The following is a 17261-nucleotide window of genomic DNA, read 5'->3' on the forward strand; positions in this document are numbered from 1 at the left end:
TTTGTTGGAGGAAAAAATTGTAGAGAATTCTGTATTTTCTGTCTTACTGACATTTTTTGCTACTTTCTCTTCCTCTACTACCATCTCAAACCTTGACAATCTTTGTTACAAAGCCTTTCTTCCCAATGTCTCAAAACAGCTTCAACACAGCACTGTTCACAGCCACATGGTTTCTGTCACTTAACACTGACAGCAACTCTTGCTTTTGAAGTTCCTCCAAAATGGATGCTATTTCTTTGCATTGTTCCTGGGAGGCTTACCTCTTTTTCTCTTTTTTTGAGGGTTGGAGATACAGGATTTTGTGGGGGTGGTGGTGGTGTGTTTCTATTGTTTCCCCCCACTCCCCTTTGTTTGCATTTTGTTTGATGTTGTGGTTTTTGTTTTTGTGCTGGCTTTTTTGTGGTTTTCTTTTTCTTTTGTGTGTGTATGTGTTTTATGTTTTATGTGTTTTATGTTGTTGTTTGTTAGGTTTTTTTATTGTTGTTGTTTTATTTCACTTTTGTTGTTTAGGTTTTTTAATATCCCAATGCTTCTTTGCTTTCCTAGTTTAGATTTAAATAGAATAATAAGGTTTGGTAGAATATTACATAGCTAATAGAATTCCTTTCCATTCCTTTTGTTAGGGAGTAAGCTACATAAATAGCTGCAAATTATTAAAAATTTGTGATGTTTTATTACCTTAAAATACGTGATAGGACCCCATAATTTCTTTGTCACTAATATTTTTCTACTGTTCTTTTTTGTGCTCTGTAATAGAATTTGAATAGTAGGAGAGTCTTAAAAAAACTACTTTAAAAGCAGAAAAAAGTTATGATCTCTTTTTCTTTTCAGTTTAGAAATCAGGACCTACATGCGGAGCAGGAAACTGAAAACTGAATATATTCTGGTGTCAGTTCTTACTATGGCCTTGTAACCTTAATAAATAAGCCTTTCTTTGGTCTAGTTTCTTCTTCTGTGTTATGAGGAAGAAATACAAGTATTTGCAAAGCATTCTGAAATTCCTGGAAGGAAGTTGCATACAACTACACATTTTTTCATTATTTATTGGAAAGTATATAGGTTTTCTGAATATTGATCTACTTTGCTGAGCTAAAGTACAAATGAGAAGCCTTAAACTTGATGGAAGAGTCATTTTTGCAAAAAAAAAAATTATTCAGTAGATTGAGAATTTAGAATGAATCTATTTGGTCTTCATTTTTATAGTCTTATCATTTGTGAATTTTCAGTTATGAATAATGCTTACCAGTTGAAGCAATGAGATTACTGGTGTATAAAGACCACTGGTTAATTCATCCTGCTGTTTCTCTCAGCATTTAGGGAAGCTGCAAGATATACATGAGTGATGAATTTTGGACATCTCAGTCTTGGAAAACATTAGCCAAGCTTTTGCAAGAATTTATCATATCCTTTAGAGAAATTTAGTGAATATGATGGAGTTTTACATGCTTCACATGAGACTTGGCCATAACTTTTCCTTCTGATTAGAATTAATTGCATTCTTCTTCCTCCAGACAGAAGTCACTATGTATTGTGATTTACCATTGATAATATTAATTGGCTGGCTTTAACCTCCATTAATACAATGAATTAGGTGCTAAAAAATGAAACCCAAGTGTCATGTTTAAAACCACGACACCAAGAAAAATATAAAATGAAATTTTAGAACATCTCAAAATACTTAGAAAAAATATTTTCTAAATTTAAAGAAGTATTTTATGACTTTATTAATGTATGGAGAGATCACTACTTCATTTTCTGTGCTGTGTTTGGACACAGCGGTGAGGAATGCCCAACAGTTCTAAGGTTTATACAGTAATAGTATTTAATTTTCAATATGATTAGTCTGCCAACATTACGATCTGTAAATGCAACCATAGTTTTTAATCATGGCAACTAGATTTCAAACTCTCTAAAATTTTGAGTTTTGTGGGAAAAAGATTCCATATACTCACCTGGTTATATTGGAGTGAATCTTAAATTATAGTTACACCCAAACCTGAATTTAAAAAAGAGTTCTGAAAGTCCTGACAATAATGTGGCTTGCTGTGTCGTAATAACTGGTGATGCTAGTTGTGAGATGCATACTAATTGTGCCAGAAAATGGCCTTAAATAATCCAAAGGAGTAACAGTTTATTTTAACTGATAAATAGCTATCCAAAATAAGATTTCCTATTCCTTAGCCCATTTTCTCATACCAGGTATATATCTTCCCCTTTAATCTACAATATGTCAAGTTCTAATTTGAAGTTTTCCGCAGATGGTACATTTAGAATAGCATTTTAAGATTGATATTCTATTGATTTTCTTTTGATTCTTAAGAATAGAGAAGGAATGTTTTGCTAGTAGGTATCCTGTTATATTGTTTTCTTACCATACAATGTGTTACAACGCTCTCTTTGATGTAATTAGTGAACTAAGAACAATGCAATTTGTTGGAATTGCTGTACTTGAGTAATTTGTTAATTCCTTTTTTATGTTTGATAATGGTAAACTTTCTGTCAGTAAATCCATTATAATGACTGTAATATTTGTTTTAAAAGGATAACTGATGAGTTGATGTGTCAGTATCAGGTATTGAACAACATCAAGTTATTGTTTATAGTTATATATATACATCTAAATATATATACACATGTTATTGCACAGACTGTTTCCTTACTTTAGGAGTTGTTACAGAATAGGTTAATTTTGGTCTGTTGCAGATGGAGATTAAAATAAATTCTAATTTTAATAAATTCTAATTCTGCATGTTCAGAATCATTCCATTTTAAAATAAAAGAAATTGGTAGGCAGATAAAGATGTGAAATAGAAGCTGTCATTTTATGGATCTGAGGAAATGAAGTACAAAGGTACTAAGAAAAGAACAGATCTAAGAGAAGGATGGAGCAAGAGCAGTTGACACACAGCAGAGTGTTAAAGGCTCCAGGGAGGGAGTTTCTATTGTATAGACATCAGGGATGGACAGAGAAGTGAATGTGAGTGAAAAGAGGAGACGTATTCAAGCTAGAAATACAGACTGAAATCAGAATAAAGAAAAAGAGGTTAATAGTGACTTCAATAGTGACTTAATCTTTCAAGGGGTAAGACTAGTGCTGTTAAGATACCACTAAAGGATAAAGAGGAAGGTCTGTGAGGTGGAATATTTAGTAAAATATGGAATTCCTTTTGTTGTGTCTTGTCAGTTTCAGATTGTCCAGCTTTCAAAGGAATGGGGGAAGATTACCACATTTTTGTAATGGTACTGATGTTGATGGAATCAATTCTACACAACACGAGTCTTTTTTGTAAGATCATGTAGGTGGCATTACATGTAAATGTAAAATAAATTAGAAACAGGAATTAAGAAAAACATTTTTTAGGGCACTATTTAATATTGAACTCTTTAAAAATATTGCAGATTGTTTGCTTATGCATATATGAATACAAATAATGCATTTAATAGGAATTTTTAGTAGGATGTTTTTTCTATTATATAAAAAGGACCCTAAAGAATGGTGTTTTATATTTGTATTTTTGTTGAGTGTGACTAGATGTGTCAGAGAAAAGAGTGTACTGTGTATGATTTACCAAAGGAAAGCTTGCTTTCTCAATGCTTGTACAGATGGCTAACTGCTACCAAAGGTTTCTGCAACACTGCTTACAAGTTGCCAGAAGGTTAGTGTGAAAATACATCACAGCCTGATTCCATAGCAAAGGACAGTTACTGTTACCAGGATTTATTAAATCTTGTCCTCCTAGCAAACAGTACCTATCAAGCACTTCTATAGGCAGTCCACAGGAAGCAGTTGCAGTCACAGCACCTTTAAAATGTTTTTTATCAAAATGCATTTTTTAGATTGCTTGGGCATGCTTCATTGAAAGTAGTGCAAGAGTGGGATATAGTGCGTGAAAGAATTTATTGTGTACACTTGAAGCTAGTAAGGAGAATCTAAAGTATTTAAAATGTTTGTCACAAATAAATACATTATTGGCACTGTTCTCTGAAGAAAAGTTTAGTTATTATAAGCAGTTAGGAGGGAGTTTGACTGAGAAATACCTTGATTAAATAATTTTAGGGCATGCTTTGTATATTGAGACTTAGATAATGTAAAGAAGGCTACCAGCATAATGCTTGCCTCATCCTGCTTATTTGTTGCTTTCATAACTGTTTTGTAAAAGTCCATTCTCTCTTTACAAAGAAGAGAATTTTTCATGGTTTCCTGTGACTGTTAGCCTCCACATGCTATCCCACAGGTATGTAGTTTACATACATTATGCAGTTGCAATGTGAATTAGGTAGTGCTTTCTTTCTGAAATGATTATCTAAGTGAAGGAAAAAAAATAGCCTAATGAAGTACTACTATTCTTCAAATTAAAACTCAGAACACTTTTAACTGAAATAGATTTCAGATATAGTGAAAACCACATTTTAATTAACAAAATCCAATACTTAGTGCAAAATGTTCAAAATCCTTCAGATATTTCAAACTTATGTATTAAATATTTTAACACACTAAGTAGTATTACAACTAATGTTTTGGTGGAGAAGATGCTTTTGTGAATAAAGACATCAGTTCATATCTTACAAGATGCATCAGAGGTAAAACTTCAATGAACTAAAAGATAAAAATGCAAATCAGAAAGACTTGACTCTCGATGTAGGTTTCTGTACCTAATGCTATGGTTCTAAGAAATACTACTCCTCTACTACTAGTCAAATAATAAACCAGCTATTTGCTTTCTGTTGTAGCAAAAGGCGATACTCTCTACAGATGTTTTTATGTTAGTTTTTAAAATTGCATAATTCATTTGATGAAAGAGCTTTTCGTCATTAAGTATTAATATTAAATATGAGTTATGCAATTCCTAATGATATAAAAAGTGTTTTATAAAACCTGTTCTTAGGTTTCATGTATATTAGGTACATCATGTATTTTAGAATGTGCTTAAGTGTGTGTTTAAGTCTAGAAGCTTGTTGTATATTCTTTTATATTTTCCTGAATCAGAGTACAAAATAGAAAAAAACCCCAAATTTATTTATTTGGTTTTTTAATCTATAAAATAATAATTCTCTTTTCCATTCACAAATAGCATGTGTTTGAAAAAAAATTCTTTTGGCTGTGTATGCCTCTACTAGGTGTTCTTCTCCTATCACAAATATATCTTGCATTTATTACTGCCAATTAGTTTAAGTTGCTAAAGCTTTTCTTCCAATTAATACTGTAAGGGTTTGCCCTTCCTGATAAAATTTTAGTTGAATCGCTTACCTTCAAGCTATATATATATGAGGCAGGATAAAAAATAACTGTAGTAGTGGTATCATTGATGATGTTAATAGTAAGAATTTAACAGTAAGAATTGTGAAGGAGTTTCATTGTCTTAAGTATTCTGATTGTCATACTGGTCTTTGATTGAAGAATAAGCATCAAATTAATTCTGTTTGATTTAGAAAAGAATTGTTTCCAGTACAAAGGTTGTGACATTTATCTATGGCAACATAGCTGCCTTTTACATCGTAGTCCAATTACTTTGATTTCGCATTTACTTTAAGAAATATTTCTAGTTTTTTTTTAAAAAAATCACTAAGTACTGTAGTAGACAGGGAAATGTCTATTTTGTGTTTTACCTGTGAGCCTTCTTCAACATAATCACATTTAGTTTTGTTTTAGAGAGAGTTTTTCAGTCACTTTTTTAAGTTAGGTGACATAACAGTCAGCTACAAGCCAGTCAAATGAGAAATGAATTAAAAATGGTAAAAATCATCACCACCAGCACCACCATCAAGAAGAATGAAAGATTCTCCTGATTATTTATCAAAGGAACCATTTTTGTGTTTATGGTGTGGTTTTGTGTTTATGGTGGTGTTTTTTTTCTCGAATCATTCAAGGAAATATGAGTAGAAATTATTTTCAGAATAGATCTGCTCATGTCATCTGATATGATAATTCCAAGTATTTTCACCCTTCAGTGCCTAGAAGCCTGTTTTCTGTTTTTTTGGCAATGATACTTTTGAGCATGATGTTATTCTGTTGCTTTTTACTCAAAAGTATACTTTTTTAAAAGTTTTTTTTTTAATTTTGTTTTTAAGTTTGAAAATTAAAAAAAAAATCTGCTAATATTTTTATTTTAAAATTCTAATACCTGCCTACCTGCCTGGGTTTGTTAATTCTTTTGCAGTAATTCTATTAAAATGAAATGGAAACTGATCAAAGATTACTGTAAGATGGAAATTGTGTCCCATTTAGAAGTGATCTATTTTGAGTCTTTTCATACCTGATTATCATTCCAGCATATATTTTATTTTTTGATGTATTTTCTTCCTTAATGTTTCAAGGTTTACATAAATAATTATTTGCTATTAAAGCACTGGAAGTCTTGGTGTTTAACAGCAAAATTTTGGCTTTAACCATCATTTCTTCGTCTGTCACAATAGGGCTTAAATGTGAAAAGATTTTGTGCATTAAAGGGAGAGAAAATCCACTGTTGCTTGCCTTTATTTTCCAAATTTCAATTTTAAAAGTTAAAAACGTTACTGTGGATTTCTATGCACTTTTTTCCAGTATACAGAAGTGTCTTCATTGCTTTTTTTACTGGTCATTGTGTCCAATCAAGGACTCTCTGAATGGAACATACTATTTAAAATATGTTTGAGTTTTTTACAGAGTGTGTATAAGTGTGTATATGCATGCTGCTTGAAAAGGGAGCATTCAGTGGTATTTTGGATAAAAACTATAATTAAAAGCAGCTGCATAAAATTATGATTTCTGCCTTGATTTTTTTTTCCTTCTTTCCATTTCATCCTCCATTAGATGGCAGTGTTGTGAATATGCAGCATATCAGTGTTGACATATTGAAAGGAGTGCGAGCATTTTTAATATATCTCAGATGCTTTTTCATTATATATCTGATGAATTTCAGGAGGAAGAAAGGTGAACTAGAAATGATAGATGGAAATAGTAGATAAAGAAATTTGCATTCAGTGTGCAGAAACCTAGCTGGTAGGAAAGTTGCATTCAGTCCTTTGTGTTTCAGCTTGTTTTAAAAAAAATGTAGTAAAACTAGTTGTAGTAAACCATAAAGCCAGGCTATGCATTTACCACATTTTTCTATACATCTCTTCTTATGTAAAAGAAAATGCTGTCTCAGTTTTGTGCTTTAACAGAGTTATTTATGTATAGCAAAGTTCTTGCAAAGTTTTTAATGTTAGACTATGTTTTAGCCAATCAATTTGCTTTCAGTTAAAAAAAAAAAAAAAAATTTGCTAAGGTTTTTGTGGCAAGGTTTTGGTAGAGTTGCTTTAGCACTGGCTAATACCAGAAGAGATCAGGAGCAGTCCAGACACTAGACAGAACCAAATCCAACTGACTCCAAAATGAACCTGCTGCTGCCCAAAGCTGAGCCTGTCAGTGACTCTGGTGGCATTTATGTGATAACAAATTTAGAAAGAATAAAAATCACTCTACAGCAGCTGTGAGAGAAAGGGGTGGGGAAAATGTGAAAGAAACATCTCCAAAAACACCAGTGAGGAATGAAATAAAGCCTGAAAAATCTGTGTGAGGCGAGCTGGTTTTAGTTTTGTTCTCATTTCTCATTGTCAAAATCTCTTATTAATTGTCATTAAATTAATATAATTTCCTCAAGAGGAGTTGAAGGTGGTAGTTGGTCAGTGATCTGCCTGTCCTTATCTAGATCTGTGACATTTTCTATCTTATTTTTTCCCCCTGTCCTGCTGAGGAAGGAAAATGGAGAGCAAGTTGATGGACAGTTAGCCAGGATTAACCCACTATAATAGTTTATGTGCTGTAGACATGCTGATTTACTTAATGCAGTTGCCTAGTGTCACTTTTTGAGTGGGTACCATGACTTTAGTCGGAAAATTAACTCAGCTGCTACAGTATTTCAAGTGGAGGCTTCTTTGCATTTTCATGACCGTTAAGATTCTATTCAAATAGGACTAAAATAATTCTATTCGGATGCATAAGAAAAACAAGGCAAAATTCTTTGAGGGGGCTAAAGTCAGAGATTAGATTAAAGTTGATGAGGAAAGTATTATATGAGATTTTAGGGTCTGCACTATTCAGTGGATTGAATTACATGGTTGTAGCACAGCCTTCCAGACCTCAGACAATAATACTCCTCTCTCTTGCTTCCTTTTTACTCTTTGTAGGAAAAAAATGGGCAGAACTGGAACTTGATGTGGTACTAGTATGCGTTTATGTTTTGAAGAGTTAAGTGATGGGACTGTAAATACCTTTAAAGACCTTTGGGTCAACAGGATACTACATAAGTTATTTTTTAAAGTAAAATTCTCATGTCACTCAAGATATGTGCAGACTTTGAATTCAAGGTGGCAAGGTTTGCTTAAAATTATCAAAACCAGCTAATAGTGCAGAAAGAATGCTATAGTTTCCTCTTTTTTTTGTTGTTTTTAACCAGGAGTTAAAGAAACAATGGAGTGTCCTTAAGTACTTTTGGGAATCCTAGTGTGACACATTTGTTCAGATAGTGTTTTCTCTCTTGAATAATCCTTTCCTCTTGAAAATTGAGGAAGAATGAAAAGGGAAAATACTGATTAAAGTAGAATTGTTTTTTAGATGTGGGATTTTTGTTCTGGGCTTTACAAACTGCAAATGGACATATTCCAGTACTTGTCACTTAAAAATTCCTCTCTTGTCTTGCAGTGCACTTGTAGGAGAGACATGGTGTCAATATCCATGGATGTCTTTGTGAGGAAGTTTCAACCAGACAGATACCAGCTGTGGAAACAGGGCAAGGATTTATATACCATTGATCATACAAAACCAACTCCTGAATCAACACCTGAAGTAAAGATCTGGCTACAAAGAAGAAGGAAAGTACAAAACTTTCCCAAGAGGTATTTTTGTTTCTTTATCATTGTTTCAGTTTTAGAAGACAGATGTCTGCTATGGAGGGCAGGAGCCTCCCTTGGAATGAAAGAATGTAGACCCCCTCTCTCTGAATTATTATAATTCTGAAATCAAGGGGCTCTCATGCAGAGATCTGGGGATAGGAATAACAGTTCTTTACTAGTATGTATAATGAGGCACACGAACAACAATAACTACAGCATTAGCAAGAAAACAGGACCAGGGACCCTGTGACAGCTTTCTTGGTTGAGGCGGGAAGGGATGGAGGAGAGGCTTTGCTTCACAAACCCCCTTGGGCAGGCAGTCCCAGTGCTCCTGCAGGGCTCTGAGGAACACTCAGCTGGAACAGCAGGGATGAGCTGAGATCCCGGGCCGGTGGCTGAGGTGTATCAGCAGCTCTGTGGCGGTGCCTGGCACTGCCACACGTCCCGGCAGGACAGGGGGTGCGAGGCCACCAACGAAGAGGGGAGAAGGAGAAGAAGCAGCAGCTCTGTCTGGGTAATGGCGAAATTCCCTTCTCTCCACCGCAGCAGCTCCGCGCCCAAAGTGTCTTTCTCTGAAGCTGAAGAAAAGCCTGCCAAACTGTCCCCACCCTTCTTTTTTTCCTGCCCCCCTTACCCCTGGGCCCGGCCACTCTTTTTCTTTTGTCAAGTTAAACTTGACAGTTTAGGTTGACCCTGCAACTAATGGGTAAAAATTCCACGGACAAGCCAGAACTAAAAAAAAAGGACACCTAACCCCCAACAACCATCTATTTAATTGTCTTTAATATGATGTGCAACAGAAGTGTCCTTTCTGTTTCGTTTTGGCCCTTCCTCTGATGTTGTCTTAGTTTTGGCCACACCAGATTTTATTTTCTTATAGTAGCAGTGAGGGGGTGGGGCTTGGAGCTGTGTGGTTGTGCCTGCGTTTTTGTTCTACCACACACATCACTGCCGGGGGATGGAAGTAAGGGATTCTCACTTCTGTGAAGGAAGGGGCTGTGGTGTGCACCCAGGGTCTGGGGGCCATAATGTCCTTTTGTTTCGGAAAGCCTCGTGGCTCTGGGTTGATTGGACTCAATGAGCATTTTGTGTGTAGTCACCCGCTTATATAAAATGCAGTTATTAGTATTATTGCTGTTACTGCTAATTTTCTTATCTCACTGCTGTTTCCAGTAGATGGTTGTCTCAACCCATGATCTCTGTCTTCTCTCACTCTCTCTTTCTCTCTTTCTCTCTCACTGGACAGGCTGGAGGGAGGGGAATGGCTGCATGGATTTTAAAATGACATGTGACATAGTTTCAGCTGGGCTTAAACTATGTCACATGATTTCTTCTAATTCTAATTTCCTTTAGACAAAAGTGATTTTTCTATTTTCTGTATTAAGATGAACCTTGGGACAAGCCAGTCTTTTTTCAGAGTGACTGTGAAAATTTAACTTAAAAGTTTTGTGTGTACCTAAAAAAGTTAGTGATTATCTATGTATCAAGTGTTGCACTGATAAATCTCTCTTTAGTAAGGGTTATTCCAGTAAAATTTTCAAGGTGTGGATGTTGCCATTGTTTCTAGAGATCAGACCAACCAAAAATCAAGGGAGAAGATTCCTAAGAGCTAAAAAGGAAGTTAAACAGGAAAAAATTTATTATAAAGCTGTGATAGAATCCCACCAATTGTTTCAAGTTTCTAGTAATAGTCTTAGCCTTCACTGCCATTTAACTTAAAGGATGTACCACTGCCTATTTGTCACACTCTCGCAGTGCAGCTGCCAAACCTTTTGTAGTCTTTGTCTACCACAGGTCAGTGGCAGATCATAAATAAGGGCTAGATCTCATTTGGTGGTGGTAACACCATTAAGAAATTTAGGAGAATAGAGTTTAGCAATTTGTCACTGAAGCTTTGACCTATTAAAGCAGTTTTATATCTATTTTATTGGGATGCATTATGGTTTCTGTTTGCACAAACATTTTTTGTACAATTGTGTTTTCCTGTCTTACTTAACAGGATCTTTATGGATTTTCTTCATTATCTAACAAAGATCTACTTAATTTCTAGCCAAAGGTGGGCAGTTTTATTGGTATCTTGTTATTTTAGTGCAGTTTTTTGAATTGGAGATAATACTATTTTTTTTAAGATATTTTTTCTTCAAATTATTTTACAGTGTAGTGGCTTTTTAAACTTGGTCTTAAACCGAACTTCCTCATTTTCTTTGTAAGCTAATGTATTTCTGAGAAGAAGATGGGAAAGTCAACCTGTAAATAAACGAACAACTGGCACTGTAGTGGATGGAACACGATTACTGAAAATATAATACCAACTTTGTTCTGGCTAAGGGGAATTTGTGAGGTAGAATCACTTCTTGAAGACAACCAGTGAAGCAGCTGAACAGACAGTTAGTACATGTATAATGCTAACCTGGACTTGCAGAGAGAGTAATTATGTTGTTTAACTAGTTGAATGCCATTTTTCCCTGGACCAGGTTTCCCTGCATCTGTTGTATAGTGTAAATTCCACTTGGGCCAGCAGTGATTCTTTTGGTAGTACCCTTATGGGTAGCTGGTTCTGAGTAAAAACAAATAAAAATAATAATAATTGTGTTGAAAGTTTTATTGCAGGAACACATGGGCTGATTTATGCACCTTGCTAAGCTAATAAACACAATTCCATTGCTGTTTAAATCTTGAGTTGGCTTTTGTTCAGGCATGGTAACAGTGTGCATTGCAGAGGAAGGTAAAATGTTTATTCAGCTTTGTTTCTAGTGTAATGTGTCGGTTGAAATTATCATTTTGATTATGGGAATCAAATCGAGTTCCTGCAAAAGTGAAAATAAAAATACCATCTATGGGAATCTTCATGAATATAGTGACAGGGAAAGCTTATCTCTGACATTTATGGCCGAAATCCATTGCTACTATATAACATCTAATGACTGCATATAAATAGTAATAATACTTTCTATTATTTACAATGTGAGCTGATGGTTGTCTCATACTTAAGCAATTTTTCTGGAAATAACTTACAAAGAATGTGTTGAAAGATACGCATTTGTAGACACAATAAAATGTAAGGGATAGCAAAAATGTTTTTCTGGAGATGTGTAAAGTCTAAGATGCAAGACCTTTGTAAAATTCACTTAAAACTTAATAAAATTCACTTGTAATAGTAGTGCTTTTATCTCTGCTGTGTTATGAGCTTTAAAACCTGCTGTATGATGACATTAAATACTCCTCTTGTATTAGGAATGATGAATTCTTAATATTGATTATGAATTATGAACCTTTATCTGATGATTATGAACCTATTTCTAATGGGTTTGCCATTTCTTCTGCCTTAAGCTTTTCTTCATACTTCTGAGAGTGCAAAACCTTGTGCTCAATCTTTAATTTCAACTTTATTTTTTTTAACACAGAATAATTATATATATTGCTTGATACTGTAGCCTTTCAAAATATTTAGTGATCATAATGTTTACCTTTTTCAGATGCTTGTTTGTTCTGTTAAAAGTTATCTGAAAACTTCCAAACAGATCAGCTTTTACAAGGATATTTGGACTAGCATTTTATTAGCACTAGGGTTTGTAGATATCACCTGATTTTACTGCTACTGAGAGAGTTTTGTCATTACTCTTGTATGGGTAGTTCTTTTTCAGGTTCAAAAGAATGATTTATTAAAAAGCTAGTTTGTGTGCTAGTTAAGTAATAGTGACTTAAAGACTGTCTTACTTTTAGAGTTTAACAACTTTTCCATGGAATGGTGATAAAAGATTAGAAGGTTAAATCCAATCAATTGTTAATCTATCACTTAATAAATTGTACCACTATCTCAACACAAAAAGATGAAAAATTGTCAGTTTTTTACTACTTTAAGCAGGTGAAAGGGACATATATTGGTAGATGTTTTATCTTATCCAAGACAGACTTTCTACTCTGACAGCAATATCTCCTATAACAGCTTCCAGCACACCAGATCTCGATCTAAAAAGCTTAAAACTCCAGAGGACAAGAGAGTATCTGCTATGGTAGCTGATGCAGAAATCATAACGACTGAAGCAGCTATTGATGGCTTCAAGGTCAGTGAAGAGCCAGAAAAAAAAGTAAGAGTGGTAAACACAGGAGTGCCTTCTGGGGAAGAGGAAAACAGTACTAGAATACGTCCGGATCAGCATTTATTGGATCATGTCAAGGTTGCAGGTGAGATAAGCACTGATTATGTTTCACATGTAAGTCGTAGGCTGTTTATACTCTAATGCCACAAATCAGTGGATGTTAAACTAAAGTAATATCCTAGAGTAGCATACTAAAATACTTAAACAGAAAGTTATTTATGCAAAGAAGATTGATACTTGGTAAGGAAGAGAAAATACCAAAGTTAGTATTCTGAATTGAGAGTGATACCACCTGGAATCTTTTAATTAAGTGTTTTTTAAAGGAGCAAAAAGAGTGAGGTTTTGTAAATAGTATTTCTTCAGTGGACTCACAATTGTTACACCAAAATGTTTTTGATATGATATGATATGATACAGAAAGTTTTAACGCTATTCAAACAGGTCAGAACATATATGCTTGTGAGTGTGCTACATGTATTTGCATGATGAACCTGCAAATTAGAAGTATTCTGTACCCGTGCACAAAAATGCTGTATTTTGAGCCTTCAGGTTTCTTTTAATTTCCTCTGGAGCTGTCTGACAGCTATAAAGATCTCGTCAAGGCAAAGATTTTTTTCCCTCCACAACCATTTTTATTCTAATATACGTGGTCTATTCTGGACTCATTTTATTCTGTTCCATTGTAGTTCTGATGTAGTTCCTGATTCCTGTTCATAAGGCAAACTGCAGTTTTAACTTCAAGTTTAGAAATGGTTGTATTTTGTTTTATATTGCTAGTGAAAATTTATTTTCAAATTTCATATAGACAATATTTTAATTATTGTGAATGGTTATGTTCATGCCTATTTGGAGGTGATAATCACCATGATTGATTTACATAAAGATACCAAGGTATTGCAATATGGTGATGCCATCAATGGAAGTTCAGAAAGTCCTCTACACAAATTATCTGGTGCTCTATAAAACCATTTCCAGGTCTGTTCTAATAATTTATTTTTTAAAATTACTTTACATCTTCACATAACTTTTAATAGAGGTTTGGAATGTCCATGACCACTGAGAAAATACTATTTAGTTAGCACCCATTCTGAGGCAAGGCAAGGAAAAGCAGAGAAGAGTGGAGAGCTGCCCTCTCTCCTTTGTCTTCTTAAAGGGTAGTGCCTGGACCTTTGTAGGAAAATGGACATTTTTAGATATGATAGAAGCTCCAGTACTCCTGTTGAAGAAGGTAGTTTGCATTGTCTCTGGCTAGTATGGCCATTATTCTCAGTTGAAGCAGTAGTGTTTGTGCCCACAGATTACATTTTACTACTGTCTTTGTGTTACTAAGTTTTATATTCATTTGTCTTGAAAAGGAAATTTTTCAGAAAAAACAAGTTCAAATTGCCTTTGTAAAGAAAGAATAGTGAGGGACTTCACAGAAACTATTTTCTTTAATATCATGGATGTGCTGCTGAATTAGAATTCACTTCAATGTATGCCAGAGTTCTTTAGGAATATGTTTTTGAGTGACCTCTCTAGCCCGCTGTTCTGTCTGTCCAATGCAAGCATCAGCAGAGGAAGAATTTTTGTAAAGTAAAATCCACACAATTTCACTCTTCAATATCACTAGAATATACAATTATGCTAATTTTCTGAAAATAAAATTATGCTAATTGCTTTTCATTTTTAGACTGATGCTGTTGTTTGAAAAATATTCTTGGTATCTGTTTGAAATATGTCTTTGTAATTATAAACCATTAATCTTTGGTTATTTTCATTTTTAAACAGGCATAATAGGTATAAAAGGCAGGGTATAAGGTTCAATATACCAGCCTTTTATATTTTTTTTTCATTGACTCAAAGTGCATATGGGCGATATGAATAAAGACTGAGGAAGCTACATGAATATTGATTATTTTGAATTAATTGAAGACCTGCTATAATTCAACTGCAAAATACCGCCTAAATGATCAAAACTGTATTTCATACTCTAAACTCAAATCATTTACATTTAATTTATTCTTTGATAAAACCTATGCTCTCTATTTGTGTATGCCCTCCCACCAAATGGTTTTCTGTATGATTTCTAAATAAGGAACCATGCTTTGAATTTGAATAATTTAGATTGCTATGAAATTCAGTATGGTAAAGTGGGATTTATTAACAAATCATATTCTTGATTTATAGGAAGCATCCCTTCAGACTCAATTTTGAGCCCTGTTCCTGTACTAGAGAAAACAAAAATGGAAGATGAGGACAGGATAGATTCCAGTCATTCTTCTTTTACACTTGAAGATTCTGTGGCCAGCAAGCCTGCTTCTGATAGCAGTAGAAAAGAAGAAAGTTTGAAATCTCAGAATGAATATGTTTCATCCATACCATACCATAAAGCAGAGGGACAAACTTATGAAACAGAAAATCCAGATAGAGAGGAAAGTGTCTCGACAGAGGATTGTATCAGCAACCTGGAAAGTTATGGAAGTAGTTTGGAACATGGAAAAGTGCCCATTGTAAAAAAGGATGAAGAAGACAGCATGGAAATATCTTGTGTATGTGAAGCAAATTGCATCATAATTGTAATTTATTCTTGATTTAATGAAATATGAATGAGCATTTTTCTAATGAGACCTGATATCCATATTAAAGCATTTAAGATTATGCATGATTTTAATCAGATGATAATTTGAATGTGTTTTGAAGAGTTCAGGCAAGAGTGGCAATTCTGATCCAAAAGCAGACTGTTCTTGGAGTTTGCTTATTGACATATTTTTCCCTGTTATTTTAGATATCTAGTAATTTGACTTTATATTTGTCAATCTGAAGTGTCAGCAACTATTCTCAAAGCTATTCCCATATTCACTGCCTGCCAATATGAACCAGGCTATGAGCTTCACCTACTTACTATTCTTGGATTTTGGAAATGAACTGAAATATGTAAAGGAAACACTTGAAGGAAAAAATTCCACTATTAAAAGGAATATATTTTCAACTTTTAAAAAGTAGATTTTAATATTATTTTCTCTTTGGGCTACCTACAAACATATGGTCTTTTTTTAAACTCATGCTATTATGCTGTGTTGCATGGTCAGTTTTGACCCACCTATAAGTGTATGGTAGTTGTCAGTAGCTTTCTGAGTATTGAGCTGAATCTCAAATTGGCAGAGAGAATGTAGGAGAGCCACTGCCAAGCTGAGAGACTTCTTTGAGAATATATTTTAGAAGCCAAACTAAAAAACTATGCTGACCCTTCTACATATGTGAGCTGTGCTCTAGCACAGGATTTTTTCAATGTTGTAAGTTTTAATAATCTTGGGTTGAGCCTTTCCACTGTAATAAGGAGCAGTACAAACAGCTCACTGTTTTATTAACATGTATTAGAGATTGCATCTCTTCTTGTGCCTTTCAGCCACATTATATTTATATATTAGGTTTCAGATTTTCTGTAGTATTATTGCATTTATTTCTCTTTTAAGTGAACAAGTGTACTGTACAAATGCAATTTAAAAAGCTTGACAGTTCCCTTTCTACTTAATCACTAACTGTTTTAGACCATAAGCTTGTCCTGTGCTTTGACCATATCTTCTACCCTCCGCTTATCATGGTAAATATAATGTTGTTTTATAATTTACTGCAAGGGCCATGTATGTAATGTGCTAGGTTGGATTCAGGGTCTTGAGGCACCGAATGCTGTGGTCCATAAGGATTGTGTGAAACTCCATCCTTCCCACACCTCTGCCTGTGTCCCTGGGCCCTGAACCTCCAGACGCCATCATTTTCTTTGGGATTCCCCCAGAGGCACTTCAAGACTTTGAAGTCTTGGCCTTAGTTCTTGAAGCTTGAATAACTTTAAACTTAATGTACACAGGGGTGTTAGAAGAAGGAAAGAATATCTTCATATACTAAATCGACATGTTAATCATATATCAGGACTCTTGATTTCTTATCTCAACTCCAGATCTTTTTATTTTTTTTATTCTTGAGGAATTTTGGAATCTTTCACAAATGAAGTCTGTGGGTTTCTCCTTCATTTTTCTGGTCAGTTACTGGCTCTATTATACTACAGATATACAGAATTATTTGCAAAAAATTATCAGGATGCTGATCTTCCTCTCAAACATCACATGAGCAAAACAGGATTTATGCTCTATAAGTTGGGAAGGGCTGCAGTAAATTATACCTGAAATGATTTGTGTATGACAGGGATTGCACTTTTAAAATTAAAGTACATATTCTTAATTAGAGGCAAGTATTGTATTGGTAAACTAAAGATCCTTCAAGTATACTGTGGTAGTATTTACAGACTTGATATTTGTGCTTGTTTGCAGA

At 34.2% G+C, this 17261-nt stretch overlaps 1 protein-coding gene across 6 annotated transcripts in view; it reads left to right on the forward strand.

Moving 5' to 3' along the window:
* Positions 1-17261, forward strand: part of KDM4C (lysine demethylase 4C) — a 251065-nt gene that overhangs the window by 118907 nt on the left and 114897 nt on the right. For 5 of the 6 annotated variants that reach the window (XR_001525299.2, XM_019005284.2, XM_015652310.3 and 2 more), the window contains 4 exons: positions 8663-8856; positions 10853-10909; positions 12800-13038; positions 15123-15484. Coding sequence is in view for 5 of the 6 variants with exons in the window: in XM_019005284.2 (XP_018860829.1) it covers positions 8663-8856; positions 10853-10909; positions 12800-13038; positions 15123-15484 (852 nt within the window). In the remaining variant the exon portion in view is untranslated. The remainder of the gene's footprint in view (positions 1-8662; positions 8857-10852; positions 10910-12799; positions 13039-15122; positions 15485-17261) is intronic. The other variant, XM_015652314.3, reaches the window with a different exon arrangement.

This window comes from Parus major, chromosome Z (genome assembly GCF_001522545.3).
Source record: "Parus major isolate Abel chromosome Z, Parus_major1.1, whole genome shotgun sequence".
Classification (NCBI taxonomy): Eukaryota; Metazoa; Chordata; class Aves; order Passeriformes; family Paridae; genus Parus; species Parus major.